Genomic DNA, 20,934 nt, shown 5'->3' with positions numbered 1-20,934 from the left:
TGTGTACCAGTGTGTGTGTGTGTGTGTGCGTGCGCGCGCGGTAGGTCGGAGCTGAGCGCGCAGGGCTGCGGCGCGCAGGCAGCCCCCCCGTGTCGGAGGTGCGGGGCTCGTCCCCCCGCCCCCCCTCGGGGCGCCCCGAGCGCAGCGCCGTGTGCCCGCGCCCCCCTCCCCCCGCGCGGGGCGGTGGCTGTGGGCGGGGCGGGGCGGGGCGGCGCGGCGCGGCGCGGAGCGGAGCTGTCAGCACAGCGCGCTGCCCCGCACCTCGCCCTGTGACCGCCCAGCCCGGGCAGGGACGTGCCTGGCCCGCGGGCTGCGAGACGCCTTCCCCGCCGCAGCCGCAGCCGCAAGTGAGCGGGGCCGGGCCGGGCCGGGCCGGGCCGGGGGCACCGGGGCGCCGCGAGCGGGGCCGGGCTGGGAGGGGCGCGGAGCCCGGCGCTGCGCCCTCGGGCCGGGCTGGAGCGGCGGGGCCGGGGCCGGGGGGCGCGGGGGAGGGAAGAGCCGGGGAGACGGCGGGCGCGGGCTGCCCGGGGGCAGGGGCGCCGTCCCGCGCCTCGCCCCGCGCTGGCCCCGCGCAGCAGCCGCTGCCGCCCCGGAGCCGCGAGCCCGTGCGGGGCCGGGGGGGGACGCGGAGGCGGGTCGCGCCCCGGCGGGTCGGGCTGCGCCAGCGCCGGCACCTGGTGCTGTCGGGCGGGCGGGCGGGGGGGGCGGCACGGCCGGAGCCCGATCCCGCGGCGCTTCTCTGTCACATCCGCACGAAGCCAAACGACGGCGGGATTTAGCCCTTCTTTGAACCCTTTGTTTACCTCGGATCTAATGTTTATCCTGAGGATAACAGGATTTCCTATGTGTTCAATCAAAGCACTTAGACTTCAATCACTGCTGCAGCTCTGCTCCGATGTTTTACACATGATTTACCTGTGGTAGATGCCTGTGCTGGGGCTTCCCCCCGCTCCATCAGAAGACATCGCTGCCAGCCTTGTGTTAGAGGGGACGGCGAGGGAGGGAACATCGGTCATTAAGTTTTTACATAAATAGAGACAGTCTGAGGACTATCACAAGTAGAAACCAATCCAGTGCATAATTTTAAATCAATGCTTCTTAGAGTTTCCAAGTGCGGGTGTCTAGACACCGATGGATGATGAGCAGAAGGTAACAGAAAGAAATTCAAAATACCTCTATTAGTAGAAGGATCATTTCAAATTATACTCCGCACTCCCTGTTATTTTTGAATTACAGCTGTGGTTTTTCTACGTGTCCTTTTTTGAATGGGGTCATGATTTCTACAGCAGTGGAGGTGCTGAGCTGTAAAAAAAACATCGTGTGTTGTTATGCAGAGCAAGTCTAAATCACAGCGGGGTTTTTGCATACAAAGTGCAATCCCATTATTAATTATTATTCTGGAAATATTATTCTCTTCAGCAGCCTGATCACGGCTTGGCGGTTGCTGCTCTTTTATCGGTGCTGAAGCTCATTTCTCAGATCAGATGGAAAAGGACCTGGCACACATCCTATGTTGTGATTAATTTCTAACTCATGACACTTCAGGCTGATGGCATTTTCTTCTGAAACTTGAACAGCGAAGGATTCTTGTACTGCTATACAACAGACCAGGATTGCTATTTGCATCACGGATGCTTTTTTTTTTAATTATAAGGCTGTATTCTCTCTGTTCGTGATCAGGTGGCTAGACATTTCATACAGCAGTATTTGCAGGAGTATGACGTAGATTTTTTACAAATCTAAACAGTTTAATGGTAGTAAAGGATGTAACCGTTTAGTGAAGCAGATTGTGTTGATTCAGGCTTAAAAGTTAGTTAGTAAGCAATTTCTATATTTAGAAAAAGTGCAGTACGCTGCAGTGTCTCTTATATGAGGTTTTATTGTCCAGCTCAGGGATAGGCAACCCCTGGCACGTGCGCCAGAGTGTGGCACGCAAAGGCATTTTGCTTGGCACATGTGTGTCAGGGCAGATAGTGGGAGAGCCACGAGGGGCCCAATCCTTGCTGTGGCAGTGCAGCCCGGCCCCTTCCTTGCTGTCTGCCTAGAGGCGCGTGCGCACCTGCCACCAGCACCAAGCCAGGCCCAAGCTCCGTGGACCCCGGTGCAGCCCTAGTGCAGCCGGCCCTAGGCTCCATGGCGGGGCAGGGAACGCATGCCTCAGGGTGGACAGCAGGCGAGGGATCTGGGCTGCACTGCCGCAACAAGGATCGGGCCCCTCATAACACCCCTGCCATCCACTCCTGGCACACCAGCATCTTACAAGTTGAGGTTGTGGATGTTTTCCCCAAAAAACATTGCCCACCCCTGGTCCACATCATCAGTTGCAGCCAGTAGAGCTGTGCAGATTTAAATCAGCTAAGGATCTGGCACAGCTATGTTAGCTATGAAAGGTCAGCCTGACTGAGATTCTTAAATAAAATGTGACAACTTTTGTATAACTGTTTTTAGCCCTTCAGTGCAGGGTTAGTTGTGCTCTGCAATCACTGGAGTGATTCAGACACTATTCCCTTCGTCAGATAAGTCAGATACATCTGCACTTAGTTACTCTGGCTTTTTGCGCATGTAACTGAGAGCAGGATTTGGATCTCTCTCTCCCAATATTCAGGCCATTCTATGTTTGCCTTAGGTTGCCAGCTCTTCAGTAAATATATTTCTAGTCACTCGCACAGTGCGCAGATTCCTTTGTACTGACCCAAGATCCCTGCTGCGTCACAGATATGCTGGGTCAGCCTTAATTTGGGGAAGAGTCTGTTGTCAATAATACTCGAGTCAGCTTCTTTCTGTTATAACTGCCCCACTCAACTTCACTGGAGAGAATTTAGCACCCCTGGATGACACCTCTCTTGATTGGTTGTTTTTTGTGACATTTCCCCAACATTGCATTATTACTAGTGCAGCCTCCTGAACAGCAGCAAGAGTGAGGGCACTCATAGCAGATAGGGCGTTATTGTTTGTTTGGGTTTGGGGTTTTTTTTTTACCACTGGATCATGTATCCCTGATCAACACTGATCTTGGCTGCTGATACTATTGCTGCCAGTAGCAAAGTTTCTCAAGCGGTAGATTTCTCCACCAAAATCTAGTGTTGTCTAGTATCTTACACCAGCCTAGTTTGACAGTAACAAGAATTCACACTAAGAAAATCCACTAGCAGTCCCAAATGAGAATGTATCAACTCTCAAATGTCATTTCACATATGGAAGCAACTTGAGCAAACTCCCATTACGGTTGGATGTCTCTGGCATGCTCTGGGATTTTATTTGCTGCAGATGCCCCTCTCCAAAGAAATCTGACTCTTCCCATATGGGGGATAGCCAGAGCTTAGTACCTACTCCCCACACCAATATCTAAATAGGAGCAGGAAATAAATGATGGGCTGACAATATGACTGCTTACCCATGCAGCACCATCTCCATGGAAACAGACTGTCCTAGAATAGTTCAATCACATAAGGGTTACATGACATGAATAAAGTAACTAGAAAACTGGAAAATATCTTAAGAGTTGGAGATACTTGTACTTAATCTATTGCCCTTGACTCTTTCAACAGCAAATAATCAACAGAGCTAGCACTGAAAACTAATTTAGTGTATTTATAACTTAATTTGGAATGATGGGATAATGAAAATTTAAAGGGACTTCCTTTAAAGGGCTGTTCATTGGCTTATTTCCAACCCAGGAGACCTCAGTGTAGAAGGTGTCTTGAATAATTTCCCATGTGATCCATTACTTCTTGGACTTTTTCCTGTGGTGCCCTGATTGTTCTCAAACCTGACTGGTAGCCCTGCATTTTCTGCTTATGCTTCTGAAATTTAAATATGTAGCTAAATGTTTCTTTGCTTTCCTTTTGCAATATCAAGGCGTATCCCTGAAATGCGTTTCCTCCACTTTCCGGCATAACTGAATATGCAAATATTTACTACCGTAAACTGGGATTCAGTACTGCTTGGCAATAGAGTAGCCTGTGAAACATTAAGGGCATGCTCCAGCTTCCCAAGACGTACATTTTTCAAGAGGACAACCGCTTAGCTTCCAGAATGGTCAAGTCACAGAAGCCTGGTGTGAGGCTGACCCCAGTTCTCAAGAGCAGCAGGGCACGCTGGCACAAATGGACTATTGGCATGAAATTGTCTCATGGGACCAGTAAAGATTTTCTTCTTTGTATTTCATTCCCTGCTGAATGAGTTCCATAGCCTTCTCTGCCTAGCCCCAGTGGATATTAGGGAAAAAACAACCAGATGCCTCATCTAGCAAAACTTACACATGAGAGAAGTATTTTCTCATGTGAATAAACCCATTCAAGTCAATGAGATTGCATTTTACATACTGCTCATATGCGTAGGACTGCAGGGTGGCACTCAGAATGTGTTTTCTTCCAATTCAGTCTGTATTCATTGACCAATGGATGAATTCAACATAACAATTGTTCACTTAAAAGTAAACTCAATTCATTGTGAACCGTATGCTTCTTAAGGATTTTACCACTCACCACAATAAGGACTTTGGCAAAGGAATCATTTAGAAATCTATCATATATAGCAAACTCTTTCTACCAATTGACACTACAGTTTGTTAGAAAAATAATCACTAGTAGTATTGCAGTACCTCATTACCCAGATCAATCGCATATGTTAGATAATAGCAGCTATGGAGCACTTCACGGAACAATGGGAATGAATCATAATGTCAGTAACTGGAAAGACAGTTGTACATTTTGCTTTCTGTTTGTTCAGCCTACAGACCGTATTACTTAATTGTGACTCTTTGAGATTAATTCTTATAGTATTTGTGGTCTACTACAGTTAAAGACTAAAAAAAGAATTATGCTTTTCTATTTTCACATTTACTCTTCTGGTACCTCCAACAGAAAACATTATTATTCCAAAACCTGGATCTTGGGAAAGATCTAAAACGGATATTTTGCTAACTGGTCAGTGAAAGGGTACAGACATTATTTTTGAAAATTGCTTGATCTGTCCCAAAACATGGCTATAATTGTTACTAAATCATCTGTAAGATCTATACTGGTGTCAGTTTTAGGCCACATGCCTGGCTTCCAAAAGAATTCTCTTTGTTGATAGCTTTTTTCTTGGCATATATGTTGGATATATTACATGAAGATATATTGGTGCATGAGGAATGTTGCAGTTTCCATTACACAGGGCTTTCATCCTAATGGTCTTGTAAACTGTGGGTCTCATTCTAAACAACATGCTCATGAGAGCTGTTCCCCTGAAAGTAGCAAAACTTGTGTCCTGTTTGGGATTACTTTACCCGTCCGCTGAACTGTAGCCAATACTGGGGTGGAAAGGTTGCTTTAAAGGTGACTTGCAAAGGATTTTCAACAACTGGATTTGTGCCCAGTTTTGTTTAACATATGAAAGTAGAGAACAACTAAAACTGTATGGAAAATTCAGAAAGGCAGAATATAATTAAAATGGAATCTGGCCAGAACCTTTTCATTCTGAAGGTGCTTTGTCTATGGTGTGGTATCTTCCGAAAGAATTTAAAGTTGTTTGCTGCAAGAAAGTACGGACAATGATGTTCCATTTTTGTTGTTTGTCTTGTTTTGGATGGCTTTATGTTTACTAAGAACAACGAGTCATTCTTTTTCTGTTTTGCCGATTAATGGTGCTGCATGTGTACTGTTTTTATGGTACACACACATTTTGCAGCTAAGCCTCACCCTTAATAAATGCAATGGAAGACCTGAGTTTGGGGAGGAAAGAGAAGGAGAGACTATTTGTGGGAGGAGATGCATGTTGGACTGAGGAGTGTGTCATTCTACCTGAATGAAAAGGTTCTGGGGGGGAGGAGAGAGACAGTATTTTTGGAGTTATTTTGTTTGTGCCTATAAACAGTAAAAATAGAGCAAAAAACCTAGAATTCATTCTCATTTCCCTTGAGCCTGGACACACCACATGGTAGCCAACAGTGTAACTTGTATCCATTTTGTACCTCAGTTCAAATGACATCTGGAGCAGACAGGTGATCAACTCTCCCTGGGCAGCTGCCACAGTAGGTGTTATTATAGCACCTTGTCACTAGGGGGCAGGGGAGCTGGTTATCATTGAGCCAGTTGTTTTCATACAACTCCTCTGCTGGTGTAACTTACACCCGTACACTTCTACCCCTGGTGTACTGCTACAGTGGGGTCTAGCAAATTACACACTGGAGGAGGACCACACCTCAAATGTCTGCTGCTTTTCTTACACTCGTGCTGGGTCAGATTACACTGGTGTAAACCTAGGTGCCCAGATCTTTTGTTGGAGGTTAATTAGGAATAACCTGTATGCTTTACATGGATATAAGATAAGTGGCCTGATTCTGATATTTCTTTATACACTAATTAGCCCCTGGGTTCCAAAGTCCCTGCAACTAACAAACATTTTACTCCAATTATTTCAATTTCACTTGACTATTAAATAAACAGAAGGTACTTCCCAGTTTCACGCTCGTGTAAATATTTTCAGCATTGCAAAGGCTATATTTTAGCCTATTTCTAGATGTTGTGTTTGGAAATGTCTTTAGTTTGTTGTAGAAGCAAAAAGGGAATCATCTGATATTTTGGATACAATGTGGGGAGGGGAGGAGTGAAACCTGAAAATCAATTCAAATGCAGGAACATGTGCAACTGGACCAGGCCGCTTACAGTGGCATGCTAATTCCACTGCCAGTTGCCAAAAGGTTTCCTAAAAGGGGTTGTAGCTGATGTTTTCTAATGTGCAGGCAGTTAAACAATTATTTTGTCACTTTATCTCATTGTCTCAGACAGAAAAATGAAAACCCACCCAGCCATCGTTTTCCTCCTCCTCTTCGTGATCAGCTATGGCTCTTCTGAAAACTCGAGTACATCTAGAGGATGTGGACTGGATCTTTTCCCCCAGTATGTTTACCTGTGTGACCTGGATGCTATCTGGGGAATAGTAGTGGAGGCCGTTGCTGGAGCAGGAGTGCTGACAACACTGCTGCTGATGCTGATTTTGCTAGTGAGGTTGCCATTCATCAAGGACAAAGAGAAGAAAAGCCCACTGGGAATGCATTTCCTCTTTCTTTTTGGGACTCTAGGACTGTTTGGGCTGACGTTTGCATTCATCATACAAGAAGATGAAACATTATGTTCCATCCGAAGATTTCTGTGGGGAGTTATCTTTGCCTTGTGCTTCTCATGCTTGCTAGCTCAAGCCTGGAGACTACGTAGGCTAGTTCGACATGGTAAAAGTCCATCTGGCTGGCATCTGGCTGGCATGGCAATCTGTCTGATGCTGGTCCAAGTCATTATTGCAACAGAGTGGCTGATACTGACAATTGTGAGAGACAAGAAATTGGCCTGCAATTATGAGCCAATGGATTTTGTTATGGCTTTGATTTATGTTATGTTCTTGATGGTGGTAGCCATGGGCTTGTCTCTCTTCACTCTCTGTGGAAAATTTAAGAAGTGGAAGAAAAATGGAGTATGCCTCATTATAACAGTTTTTTTCTCAATTCTAATTTGGGTAGCTTGGATGACTATGTACCTGTTTGGTAATATTGAACTGAAGAGAAAAGACAAATGGAGTGATCCCACTCTTGCAATTGCATTGGTGTCTAGTGGTTGGGTGTTTGTTATTTTTCACGCTATCCCAGAAGTTCACTGCACCATTCTTCCATCACAGCAAGAAAACACACCCAATTATTTTGATACTTCACAACCAAGAATGCGGGAGACTGCTTTTGAGGAAGATATACAACTTCCTCGAAGCTACATGGAAAATAAAGCCTTTTCAATGGATGAACATAATGCAGGTAAGATTTTACTGTACAAAAGACCTATTTTGATTTTTCCCTGCAAGAAGTAAAAGAAAATGTACCTGTTTGCTCAAGTTGTTTTTTTAGTTTGTTTGGTTTAAGCAAGCTGGTTCTAAATATTGGGGGGGGGGAGGGGGGATCTGCACACTGTATTTTTGCTTTTGCCCCTTAATTTTTTTTATTTAACAACTAAACATTTTTTTAAAAAAGAGAGCAAGTATTCCTAGAAAATTTTAATTTTGAAGGAGAAAAAATATTTTCTATTGAAGTCATTTAAATGGAAATTGTAAAGATTAACCATAGTATGTCCTTAGCTCATGCAGCCTGAATTCCTTCTCATTTCTAATATAATAAGAGGTAACACTATTGAGGTAAAAACATATTTGACTAGAAAGCTCAGGGTTAAGCGCTCATTATTCTTGGGTGACAAAATAACTAGTAACTCTCTTCCTAAAAATAAGACTCAAGGCTCTTTTTGCTATTATATAAATAATACAACATGCAAGTTACTTCACAAACAAGTATATAGATAAAATCTCTGCACTAAAGGCTTTACTCCTTGAATAAAAAAATTGAATAAACAAAGAATGAAAAGCAACAGAATGCCTCCCCTGCAGTCTGCACACAGTATAGATCCAGTATGTACACTTCTTGTCACAGCTCCTTCTGCAGTGACACACAGCACCTATACAATAGCACACAGGAACAATGTGCAAGATGTTAGGTGACCTGAAGAGTAATGTATACAGTTGACACCACTGTAAAATTGGACTTAAGCAAAGACCCAGCCAAAACTGGTTTCCTGAGAGAAAGAATCTAGCTGAAAGCTACATAGTGACACCAGAAAGTATACACGGATGCTACGTGACTGCGTATGGCAAGAAACTGCCTGATGGTGGTCCTCAGTGCAGGTTTCGTTCAGTCGATGTCCCGCAGCTTGTAAACATGTTGTATCTGAGGAAGCTGGCAACAGTTCACGATTCATTCTAGCGGGGAAGAGCACTGCACTGCTCCAGCCAAGAGCTGGCTTTTCGGGTTGGCAGCTCCTTAGAACAGGCATTGGGGATGTCACCAAGCACCTCCTGTTCACTTGAAGGTACCTCTGGGTTTTTCTGAACATGATGTAATCTGCTGCAGCTCAGTGGATCCAGTCCAGAAAAGAAGGGAAATTGCTGCATTGGCTATGACAATGGTGAAGTCAGGAAACAGTTTTCCCTCAGGGAATATTACCAGGGACCTTAGAGGTGTTATTCTTCAATAACAGCTTTGAGCAGGGATGATATGTTAGGATCACGAGGGTGTATCCCACAGGGTCAGTTTCCGGCAACGGCAATAAGCAGTTGACCCTGTATTTCTAACGTTTCTAGCAGGAAAAAGGGAGCTTCCCCGCTGTGTTTAGATTTCTTGCTTGTTAAAAGATATTTGGCATTTTGGATCTGGTTCTTCCCAACAGCCCAGTTTTAGATGGGTAACGACCAGGACTTCAGTGGAGTTATTCTCAACTGAGGCAGATATCAGTGAGAGCAGAATCACGCCTTTCATCTCAGTTCAGCAGAGTTGCTTTACCCTAGCCAAGGTGACCCCCACTCTCTAAAGAATGTATTGTTCTTACCCACATTTGATTTATTCTTTCAAACGGAAGATGTTGTTGTCTGCATTGGGTTGTGCATTTTCTTAGCTCTGTAGTGTGCATCATACTTCTGGAATAGTTAGATTGAGTTATTACATGTAGTTGGTTGAAGAGTTGGTTTAAATGTAGCATTGCATGTGCAGCCCATAACTGACTAGATTTTCCTGTTTGCTATCCCAGGGATTACTAGTTACTTATTATAAAATAAATGTATAAAGCTTTTTGTCCTGTGGCCTGGGAAAGCAGGGCAGATAAAAATCTCTGTAAAGCAACCATGGGCTGTTAAGTGAAACTCTAGCTATAGAGTGAACCTGAGTTCTACAACTACCAAGGTGCTTACCCAGACATAATGAATTTTTGGTTCATAACTGATATTCATGTTATTTTAGTGTTTATTCACTGAGCAGAATGGTGAAATAAGAGTAATGTCCGTTTCTCAAGTGAGTTGCTTGTGGACTTTGGGATGACGCTTGCTAAAGTCTCCTTGATAAAGTTTGTTTTTTGTCTACAATTTGCCTACCTATATATGTCCTTAACAGGATAGCTACACTGACAGGCCATGTAAGGAAAATAGTAACGCTGCTTAGAGAAATTCTGAAGGCAAACATACCGCAAACAACACTCTCTCATTCTCAGCTAAAAGTAATTTGCAATTTAGATAAATAACAGTAGCTAGCAAACAGGAGAATGAAATGTAGTCTGAGATTATCCCTTTAAAACTTATTTGAAAATGTATGAGTTATATGGGTAATAAAATATAGATGTAAACACTCCAGTTTTTAATGGCATAATGCATTAGAAAACTGTTAGCTATGTGCTGAGAGAGAGATTCAAATACTGGTATAATCCTTGGTGGTAAAATAGGCATGGCAACCAAATTATAAGCAGGGAATACTACTGATTAAGAGATAGAAGAATGTAAAAGTGTATTTATAAACTTTGACCTGTAGGTGATATAATGATAATGCTGACCTCTTTCATCATGCTGTTCACCACCCCTTAATTTCAAAGCACTTGACAAGGGAGGTAAGTATAATTAAAAAGTAAGGGTACCTCAGTGATGCTACTCACATGTGGAAAGTGAGCATGTGTTTTTAGGATTAGGATAGTGGTAAGAAAGCTCAATACCAATATTCTCTCTGTGCAAACCTTCTTTGACAGGAGTAACAGTGAACAGAGGGCAGGTGTGGCTATAGGATTTATAATCGATTTAAGTTTTGCTGTACACATTGGGTGAAATCCTGGCCCCAGTGATGTCAATAGCAAAACTCCTAAAGGCTGCTGAACTGTAACTTGAATTAAATATTAGAAAGAAAATCTAGATCATGAGTTCTTGAAACAGGCATGTCTCATAGATAAATAATACGGAGCGATGGAACCATTGTAACCGCTCAAATTCTACATACAAGTGACTGCCTGTTGCTTGGCTGCAATGGTGAAGCCCATTATTCACTTCTTAGCTACAAATGCAAATCTCTGCTTCCTTACTGGTTCAGAGGTAATGACACATATCCCTTGGCTTCATCTCCCATTTAAAATGTAAATTGTAAAAGAAAAACAGATTGCAAAATTAATAACTACCATAATAAAGATGACCTTAGATGCTTCTGGTGTGAACATTCAGAACGTGTTGGACAATACGTTATCTTTTGGTTCAGTATTTTTTCATGATCATACCATTCAAAAGCAAATATCTGCTTAATATTTCTACAGAAAAAAAAGAACTTAAAGCATCTGGAAAATTTATATTTCCTAGCCAGACTTGTCATGCTTAGAGGGTTTTGTGAGCATGTTTACTGGCTCAAAACATATTTTGGACCTCTTTTTTCCTAGTGACAGAATAAAGAAATGCAGTGTTGTTGTACTTAACCATTTAGCATCCAAACTGGAGATTACTTTATGGGCAGTACTAATGCATCAACACCCCATATTTTTAATAGTATTTAGGTACCTAACACTCATTGACTTGATAGTGTGGTCCTTTTAAAATCTGGCTGCAGAGCCAGCCTTAGGGAAAGTGGTGCCTTAGACAAACTTGGATTTTGGGGCCCTCTCCCCCCACCATGCCTTCTCCCCCAGCCCCCCCTGCTCTGGGGAGAGCAGCAACACCAAGTAACCAAGTAAAAGGCGCCGGCAGTGGTGCCCAGGTGGAACAGCTCCCCCTTCAGCTCAGAGCCCAGCGAGAAGCACTTGAGGCCCAGGGCGGCAGTGCTGAGTGCACAAGCGGGCAGCGGGAAAGCATGGCTCAGGCTCCCCAGACACCCCATTTCAGCCTCCACTACTCCCCCACCCCTGCTGACCTCGCTGCCACCACTGCCACTGCCCTCTGCACCAGCCTGTCCTCATCCTCCATGGTGGCAGCCCTTCCTGGCAAGGCGGCTGCTGCACACTACCTGGGCATGGTGGCAAGGGCACTAGCTCTTGGGAAGTGTCACCATTACACAGAGAGCTGCGGGCTACAGTGAGCAGGGCCCGGCTGAGCGCTGCCACACACATGCTCCCCACCTCCTCTGCTGCTAACCCCTCCTCTCCTCCTCCTGCCCACTCTTATTGCCATTGCTGTTTCCAGCTACTGCTGGAAGGTGATTAATTATTGATGGCAGCTGCCTGGCTCCCGCTGGAGGCAGAGGGGTGAAAGGAAGCCACCTGGCTCCCAAGGGAGGGAGGCTGGCAGCCCATGGAGACGGGAGTGGGGAGCGAGGGAGGGGGATGACCTCCCTCCACTCCGCCATCCCCCATCCTCTTCAAGGGGTGCCTGGCTGGCTCAGCAGCAACTAGGGGGACCACAAGGGCTCCCTGGGGAAAGGGGTGGCACTGTGTGTGTGCGTGGCATCCCCCTGACCACGATGCCATGGCCAGTCACCCCACCCCTAAGGCCAGTTCTGTCTGGCCCCAAGTACTTTCTCTCTGCTTCATACCAAGCCTTACCAGTTCTACTTAAAACAGAGTCTAAGATCTACCCAGAGTGTAAGAATAAAATGGTACAAAGGCAGTATAAAGATTAGGGGTTAAATTATGACCATTACAGTCAGAGCCAAACATCCCATTGACTTCACTGGGATTAGGATTCCACCTGAGGGCACCACTACTAAAAAGACAGAAGACAAAATTGTATATGGGAGAAGTAGTAGCAATTTTTTTCATCAGAATCATTTTTCTCCTTTTAAACACAGCTTTAAGAACAGCAGGATTTCGCAATGGCAGTCTGGGCAGCCGACCGAGCGCTCCCTTTAGAAGCAATGTTTATCAGCCAACTGAGATGGCAGTTGTGCTGAACGGTGGGACTGTAAGTATCAAAATGTGATGATTTTAAAAGTCTGGGGTACACCCTGGGGAATATGCAACCACCGCTTATTGAATGAACAACTGAGTTTAGACTGCTTGCTCACATGGGGGGAGAAAAATAAATGCTATCTCTAGCAGCAAGTATGCATGCAATGCTTCCATTCCCCTCCAAAATTATATAATTACAGGATAATGTGGATCTCTCTGCTTGGGCATTCAGTTTGAGTGAACCGAGTTTTCTGGTGATGCCCCATGTCCAATGGTCACTTTGGATTAAATTTACATTAAAATTGCTAATCTAACTACCAAGTGATATGTAATTTGTATCCTGACTTCTGCAACACTGTGTAAGTTATACAACAGGCTGGTATAGTATATTGGCCTGTGGGTCAAAATACCCTTGATAAGAATCTGTTGCAGATAGTGTGGATGTCAGACATTTTCACTTTCCTCGTATAACATATATATTTTAGTATACTGAACACCGCTATAGAGGTGTGCTACCAGAGGATATATACATATCATAATATTAATGTGCATTAATTTTCCTCTCTGAAATAATAGTTTGGCATGCCCGTATTTGATAGGCAAAGTATTATTCTGCATCCTGGTCATTGCAAGAATGGCTTAGATATCTGATGCCAAACAGCCAATTTCACTCCCATTGTGTCTATAATTTGCACTTAAGGAATTGCATAGAAATCTCTCCCATTGGAAAAGAAAGGAGAAATCTCATTTCCACATTTTCATGCATAACTACATGCTTCTTAAAGCTACTCATGAGCCAGTTTACACTCACATAAGTTGGCTTTTCATTGTTTTAAACCATGAGCTGATTCCATAACTCAAAGGAACACAAAGGATTTGAGCTGACTCTAGGTCTCTGTTTCTTTCAGTAGAGGCTTGATTTCTTAAAGGGAACCGTTATTAGATACCAGTATTTTCCTTCCATTGATAATACAGTGGGGGAATAAATCAACTTTGAATGACAATAAAGTTTGTGTTTTGCTTTCAGAATGACTTACAACAGCCATAATGCATATCATCCTTTTGGGTGCCTGGATTCATCTGCCCCCATATTCCTTTATACCAGAATAAGCAGCTCAGGGAAGAGGCAGCTTAAAGATTAAAAGTTAGAGAGGGGTGAGCACAAAGCTTGTTCCAGGCCAAAAATACATACAATAGTTAAAGGTTATTACCGTAGACAATAAAGTAAGAGGACTAATACATAGACAATCTTACCTTTTCCTTGTAGTGAGATGCACATAGTACCCAGATTGAAGATAAACATCACTGTACTGTTTTACCTAGAAATAAAGGTGTGACTGCTATCCTTGCAAATGTAGCATGTTAACATTGATTTCTGAAATCTAGAGCTCTTAGTTATGGGTTTATTATCCTTATTTCCAGATACCAACTGCTCCGCCAAGTTACACTGGAAGACACCTCTGGTGAAAGCTATGGGTTCTAGAGAATAAGAGTCATTGTTACAGATTTTGTTCCCTGGCAGTGTGTTTTTCTGAGGGAGGAATCAAAAATGCCAGAACAAAGCAACAAAAGATCCAGGAGCTGAAATCCTAGAGAGGATTTTATGTAAATGTGAACACTATTGAACTGAAGCTAATCATAAAAATACAACTCTGCAAAATTCAAGCTGAATCTAATTTGAAGTAGAACTAGGCACACTTTAAAACGGAAGAGGGGATACTGCATTCAGAAATGTAAGATATAGTCTCTCTGTAACTAGTGTGCAAGGCAAGCCTGATTTTTATTGCTTGCCAGTTGCTTGCAAAAAAATCCCCTCCTCTCTTTCCTAAACTTAATCCATATTGCCACAAGAGATTGCCACTACAGCGTGAAAACATACAGGCTTTCTTTCTACTTTGTTGATTTTTTTTCTTCGTTTCAAATGTCTCATGAAAAACTTTCTTGTTTGCTCTGTTATCCATTTCTGATGTAAATGTCCTTGTGAATGTCATGTAGAGTTGAGCATTGCTGGTCTGTGGCAACAAAGTGACCACCACTCTCAACAATGATATGCTTTTATTCTTTAAAAGGATCATGAATCAAATTTGGTGCTGGACAGATGGAAGGGCTGTGGCATGTTTTGTGCAACTGTGTAAAGCCCCCGAATGGTAGAGAAGGAAGGTAGTGGTCCAAGGTAGAGTTAGATCTTCTCAGTCATATGGAATCGGAAATTGATGGTCAAGATACCCTGTTGTTGCAGTCTCACCCCAGAGTACAGGCAAAGAACCACGTGTTCTCAAACTCTTATTTTTGTACAAATGTACATGTGGGGCCACTGTATGAAACAATGCAGAGACCTGCTTCTGCAGAGACTTAGCTGAGGAGAGAATAAGGCTTGGGTTTGCCAAGGAGTCCCAAGAGATGAAAGAGTAAAAGAAACCACCTATATGACAGAGATCTTATGGGCTGATCCTTAAGACGTTGAGCAAAGCACCTCAGTAGCAGCTGAAGGATACAGCTCTCCTTCCAGGAGGTACTTGGTAGCTTCAGGGATCGGACCTTCTGTTTCTAGAGGTGGGCCTGGTCTTGCAATCCCTACTCATGTGAGTAGCCCCACAGACTGCAATTTTTAGTGCACTTCAGTGTGTAGGTAGCAGCATCTCCATGTGGGAGGTCATGGTGTTTTTATTTTTATTATTTTATTTGGGGAGCTTATATAAGGCAGACTCTATCAAAGGGTTAGAAGTTATCTAACCAGGTTCTCATTGCCCATTTTTCGTGCCATGGCCTTCATTACTTTTAAGCAAATCATTCCTTTATTATTTAGCATTTAATACATATCAAACATTGAAAGCATCATTGAATTCACTGTTTGGCCAATATTACTCTTAGTTTTCCTAGATATTAAAAGCAAACTCTTTTTACAGGAGGGTATGTGAAAGTGTATAAGGATGAAATTTTGCATATGCTGTAATAAAAATATATATTTTCAAATAAAAAGTATAAATGTAGAAAGGAAACTGAACACCTGAATAGCTTTACAGGAAAAAGCTCCTTGCTATATACTGCAAAAGATAAGCTGTTTATTTTTTTAATAAAAAAGTCTTCCTAGTTTGTCATGTACCTCCAGTTCTAATATGAGAATATAATCCTGTAGACTTGTATTCAAATGAGTAGGTCCATTGACATCAGTAAGTCTACCTACAAGTGCAAGGGCTGCAGGATCAGGACCTTAGTGCTGCACACAAATATACCAATATGTATGTGCATGTGTATATATATATATATATATATATATATATATGCATACACGCACACACACGCACACACAGATATACACACACACACAGTCTCACCATTCTTGCCATGATCATCTTATAGGGGTTTATTTCTAAAAGCCTTCTCTCTGAGGAGCTATATTTTTCTGTCATGCATGATTAAAGGAGCATGTTAGCTCCATGTCAGATGTTCCCCCCTGGAGCCAAAGGAAGCATGTGCTTGTTTGAATTTAAACAACAAAGATTGTTTCCCCCACACCCCTTCTTTTTTTAGGTAACTGCAACTGAGTGAGCTGGGGTAGATATTGCATGTTGTCCAGCAATTTAGCCATGCAGTTCCTGTTAAAACAAAGCCTTGATCAAATAAAATGATATTAGTGATCCTGATTATTAAACCAGAGACTGAATCACTGGGAGCCATATAAACACTCCTAATAATGGCTTGCCAACAAAAGTTTCATTAAAAAACCTGGTTAAAATATAGGCAGACAAGGTTCTTTGGGTGAATCTGATACCTTTTATATTAGATAAAAGATATCAGATTCACCCAAAGAACCTTGTCTGCCTATGTCCTTAGACCAACACGGCTACAACCTACACCCCTGGTTAAAATATATAATTTTGTATTATCAAAATGTGTAAGATGACCGTGGCACATATGGTAGGACAGGTTTCTTTTAATAGATTTATCAGTGCTACAACTGAGAATTATGAATTAAATACAACACATATTTTACAGACTTTGGGCAAATTCTTTACAAGATACAGAGATCCTAGAAATGTTAATGTACTTTATGTTACCTAGATGTGTAAAGATTGACAAATTAAGGTCCCAGGTCTACTCCTAACAAAGTCAATAGGAGTTGGAAGTCCCTAAGCAAAGCCAGGGCCAGATCCTGTAAATCTTAACTCACATGGCTACTCTTAAAGGGTAATCATGTAAATGAGTACAATTCACATCAGTGAGGATTTGCAGAACTGGACCTGCAATTTGTGGTGGTGGAGGTGTGGTAATAGATTAGAGGATGGGATGTATTTTCCAGCTTCACATAACTAGTAATAAATGACTTATGTTTGTCAATTGGTAGTCTGTGGTGTAATATGCCCCAAATAATGTGTGATTGAGAAAAAAAGGCACCTTTGTGTTAACTTATATTTTTATTAATGTAAACATATTGTTTATGTTTGCCTTTTTTGAAAGTTACCTAGAATGTAAAGCATCTGTGATCAAAATACTAAATAATTGTAAGCACAAGACTTTCAGATTTCAGTATAATGAGCTTTTATAGTGTAAAAAGCTACTATGTTGTCCCTTTAAAAATAATAATGGTTATTTCCTTCTCACATATTATCTGTATAGGAAAATGAAATCCTAAAACATTTTAAAACTTTGTTATAAATAAAAAACTTTCTATAATAAGTGGCTTTGTTCAATGGCAAGAGAAGAGTATAGAGCAGAGGTTGGGAACCTGTGGGCCAGACTGACCCAATTTGGGTCAGAGGTAGACAGGTGGACACTATGATCCACCTCCCACCATCGCTTTTCCCTGCAGTAGCACAGGGAGAGCTATTGCTGCCAAATCAAATGGCTCCACAGGCCATAGGCTGCCTGCCAGCCCCTGTTATAGAGCCATACATTAAGGGTCCAATCCTGATTAATGGGAGTCAAGGGTGCACAGCACCTCCTAGATGTAGAGCATCTTGCAGGATGGAACCCTAAATACGTACCCTTGTTTCTACACACAAGGTACACTAACTATTATAGAACTAGCTATTTCTGTATTTAGTATTGCACAGGCATCTTGATTGGCTGTTTGAGCTTGATGCCTTGGGTTTAACTAAAGGCTGTGTAAAGGGGAGCATTGTAGCTTTTATTATAAAACAACTGGACTATTCTACCAGCTTACAGGATTACAAAGCAGGTGCTTTTTATTAACTGATGAGAGCAAAGGCTCATTTTTGATAGATAATATATATATATTTATTAAATGTATTAATGTGTGTTTTATAACGTACCCTTTTTTCCGCTGACTGTTGCAGACTGGTATCGTATTAAGTACATCTTTAAAAGGATTTTCAAGACAATCAACATGTACCATAATGACTGTACATAAGTATACAAAATTAAAAAGGTTGTAAAGCATGGGCAAATGTTTTATTTTCAAAATGCTGTTCTTAACAAAAATAAAAGCTTTACTATTTACTTACAAGATTTGTGGCCTTTTGGTGCAACAGTTGACCTTAACCTTTACATACCCTCTAACCTATTAACAGGGAAGAGATGGTTATTCTGTAGATCACCTGCTGTACTTGCACCATTGAGTGAAATGGTATAAATACTAGTTTGGACTATGGATTTGCCTCCATTACAGAGCCACCACTGCTATAGCTGTGCCAGCGGTGCACATCTGCATGACTCTGGCCATGTCAGAGGCTTTGCTGACATAGCTGCCTTTGGTGGCAGGTATGATCTTTCTACACTCCTGGTTGACATATGCTGCAAAGCTTTGTAGTGTAGACCAAACCATTTACCAGTTTTTATCAGGCCTAATCTTGCTTTCCTTTAAGTCAGTGAGACTTTTGTCAGACTTAAGAGATAGCTTTAGCAGGCCCACTAATAATTTTATGAAATTCATCTCTGTGCAAAAACTCAATTATGACAGTGCTCCATGGGACCTACATAGTGAGATAAATTGAGATACGTGTACTCAGGGCCTGGTTTCCCATTTTCTTACACCTTCCTTAATTACTTATACTCATGCAAAATGGGTGCACAATGCCATCATTTTGACCTCCTGGCATTTTGCGGTTGCTTTGTATGGGTGATGACACAAAGGACTTCAGCTGTTTTTCATAATCACAGCTGTGAGTACATGCTGTTTCTTTCTGTAAGGGCAGATCTTAAACTGGCATAAACTATCAAAGCACTGAAGGCAGTGGTGCAATTCTAAATTATACCAGCTGAAGAGTTGCCCCATTGTTATCATCTGCCTTAGACCTTGTAGGGGCATAATCACCATTTATTGCAGTTGGAGTTTTCTGTCCATCAGATTAACTTCTGCCTGAGTCCTCAGGATTGGACATGAAGCGTTTGGCCAAGCTCAGCCCTTTATAAATGGGCCTAATTCCACTGATTTTAATAGCGTTGTGTTCCTTTACAGCAGGGCTGAATTTTACCCAGGCAATGATGAATTACTGCAGAACCAGGTCCTTGTGCAATCGATTTTTGATGTACATCATCTCACATATTAAACTAACTGTAACCCTTGGAGAAATTCTAGATCAAATAAACCTATTAGGAATTCAATCCATGATCTGTGTGTTTTGTGGTGTTGAGGAAAGAGCTAAAATTGAAATTCCTGAATGATTTGGTGTAGGTTCTTCCAAGTCTTCTAATTTGCTTCCCACTGCAATCACATAAAAAACAACATTAAATGTTTAACTTGCAAAACACATGGAAACTGAAAAGCAAATAGTTAGCCGTCTGCTGTAAGCACATGGTCTGTATGGCAAACGGAGAAACCAAGTAATTAAAAAAAAAATGTACAGCCTCTTTTTTTATTAAACAAATTCAACCCTTCGATACCCACACAACTCTGTGACAGCCAGGGGTATTGTGCATGACTATCAAGGGCAGAATTTGTCTCCAACTAAGGAGACTTCAGGATTGTTCACTGGGGATGCAAATAAAGTAGAAAGCAATTATTTCTGAGTTTCTTGACTTCAGATAACTTCTAAGTAAAAGCTAATGACAGATGCAAGCTATAATATTCACCATTTTTTCTTATTTTAATCAGTAAGGACAACAACAAGGTCAATAAAGAATAGTTTCTTGTATGCCACAATGCAAAGAAGAATGCCATCCATGTGAATGACAAGGACAGGCCAAATGAGAAAAAAAATTCAGTTAAACAAAGAGCACAGGGTTGCTTGCTGGAGTAAACAATCCTAAGCGAACAAAAGCTCCACATAATAGTAAAAAAACAAAAAAAAACAAACAAAAAAAAACCCCACCCCCTAGAGAAAGCTGTTTTTCAAAGCTCTAAATTCACATGTTCTCTTTAAGGGCCAAATGTAATGTTTTCCTCTACTGATACAGGCAATCAGCTGAGTACTGTTCTGGCTACTGTTGCATATTGCCTTGTTCTTAAGACTTTAAAAATGGCTGTTTTACATAGATATTTAATTGGTTAGCTATTAAATATTAAATTGTTTAAATATGAAATGCGTTGTCTGCACTTCAGAGGGGACTTCATTCCAGCCCTCTGAGTCAAACAATAGTGTTGGGAAGCATTTATGCAGGAAAGGAAATGTTATATTAAAGGTGAAATACTACTTTGTGATCGCTCAGCACAGATAGGGCTTATTTTGTATAAACTGCTCCTTTTGCTGAAATGCATGCACACCTTCCATATATCATTCTGCAAGAAAACACACCAGAAAACAGCTTTGCAGAGGCTGGAGAACTGTGTTTGATAGAATTCGAAAAATAATTAATTTTAGGAAACCAAAGATGAGGTTGCAGGCTATGGTCTGAGCCCTACATCAGGCCAGGCAACACTGCTACAGGCCCAGTACATGGTAGGTATAAGACTTTTTTTGATAACAGATCACTAAGCTTAGTGGATGCTAAATAAGAAAAACAAAAAGACTTGTTTAAAAACGTATTTCAAGTGACTATGAATGTCATATGTCATATGACATATATCACATGTGGAACATTCACAAGTGGACATACACTTTATTTTATATTCCCATGATACAAAGAGATTACTTTTTATGAATTTTTGCTAAGAACCTTTAACTAATGCATGCAATTCCTCATTAAAATGAAGCAAATATTTCCATGGTGCCCAGCAACCATGATATTAGGGGTTTCAGCATTCTATCACAGACATGTTATTTAAGCATGACATTTTCAAAGTGCATCATACTAAAATATGAAGCACAAGATGTCAGCCTGAATGTGGATTTCAAACAGCTACTTG

General features: G+C 41.9%; 2 protein-coding genes across 2 annotated transcripts in view; one reads left to right on the top strand and one right to left on the bottom strand.

The window, feature by feature from the left end:
- Window positions 1-212: 212 nt before the first annotated feature.
- On the top strand, window positions 213-18,156 carry GPRC5B (G protein-coupled receptor class C group 5 member B). The gene is made up of 4 exons (XM_059716187.1): window positions 213-347; window positions 6,770-7,783; window positions 12,590-12,702; window positions 14,112-18,156. Exons 2-4 carry the CDS (start codon window positions 6,778-6,780, stop codon window positions 14,154-14,156), a joined length of 1,164 nt encoding a protein of 387 aa, XP_059572170.1. The 5' UTR covers window positions 213-347; window positions 6,770-6,777; the 3' UTR covers window positions 14,157-18,156.
- The window catches only part of IQCK (IQ motif containing K), a 91,118-nt gene continuing 87,653 nt past the window's right edge, over window positions 17,470-20,934 (bottom strand). The window contains exon 9 of the mRNA XM_019494748.2: window positions 17,470-19,353. Within this exon, the coding sequence (XP_019350293.1) occupies window positions 19,250-19,353 (104 nt within the window). The 3' untranslated portion in view covers window positions 17,470-19,249. The remainder of the gene's footprint in view (window positions 19,354-20,934) is intronic.

The sequence above is a fragment of the Alligator mississippiensis genome, chromosome 13 (genome assembly GCF_030867095.1).
Source record: "Alligator mississippiensis isolate rAllMis1 chromosome 13, rAllMis1, whole genome shotgun sequence".
Classification (NCBI taxonomy): Eukaryota; Metazoa; Chordata; order Crocodylia; family Alligatoridae; genus Alligator; species Alligator mississippiensis.
Note: the sequence above shows the minus strand (reverse complement) of the source record. Positions and strands in the feature narration are given on the sequence as shown.

Excerpts from the sequence above, each read along its gene's own strand:
- GPRC5B (XM_059716187.1), top strand. The coding sequence starts at position 6,778 with ATGAAAACCCACCCAGCCATCGTTTTCCTCCTCCTCTTCGTGATCAGC. Across the intron at positions 7,784-12,589 it reads AATGGATGAACATAATGCAG|CTTTAAGAACAGCAGGATTT; the intron begins GTAAGATTTTAC and ends TTTTAAACACAG. Across the intron at positions 12,703-14,111 it reads TTGTGCTGAACGGTGGGACT|ATACCAACTGCTCCGCCAAG; the intron begins GTAAGTATCAAA and ends CCTTATTTCCAG.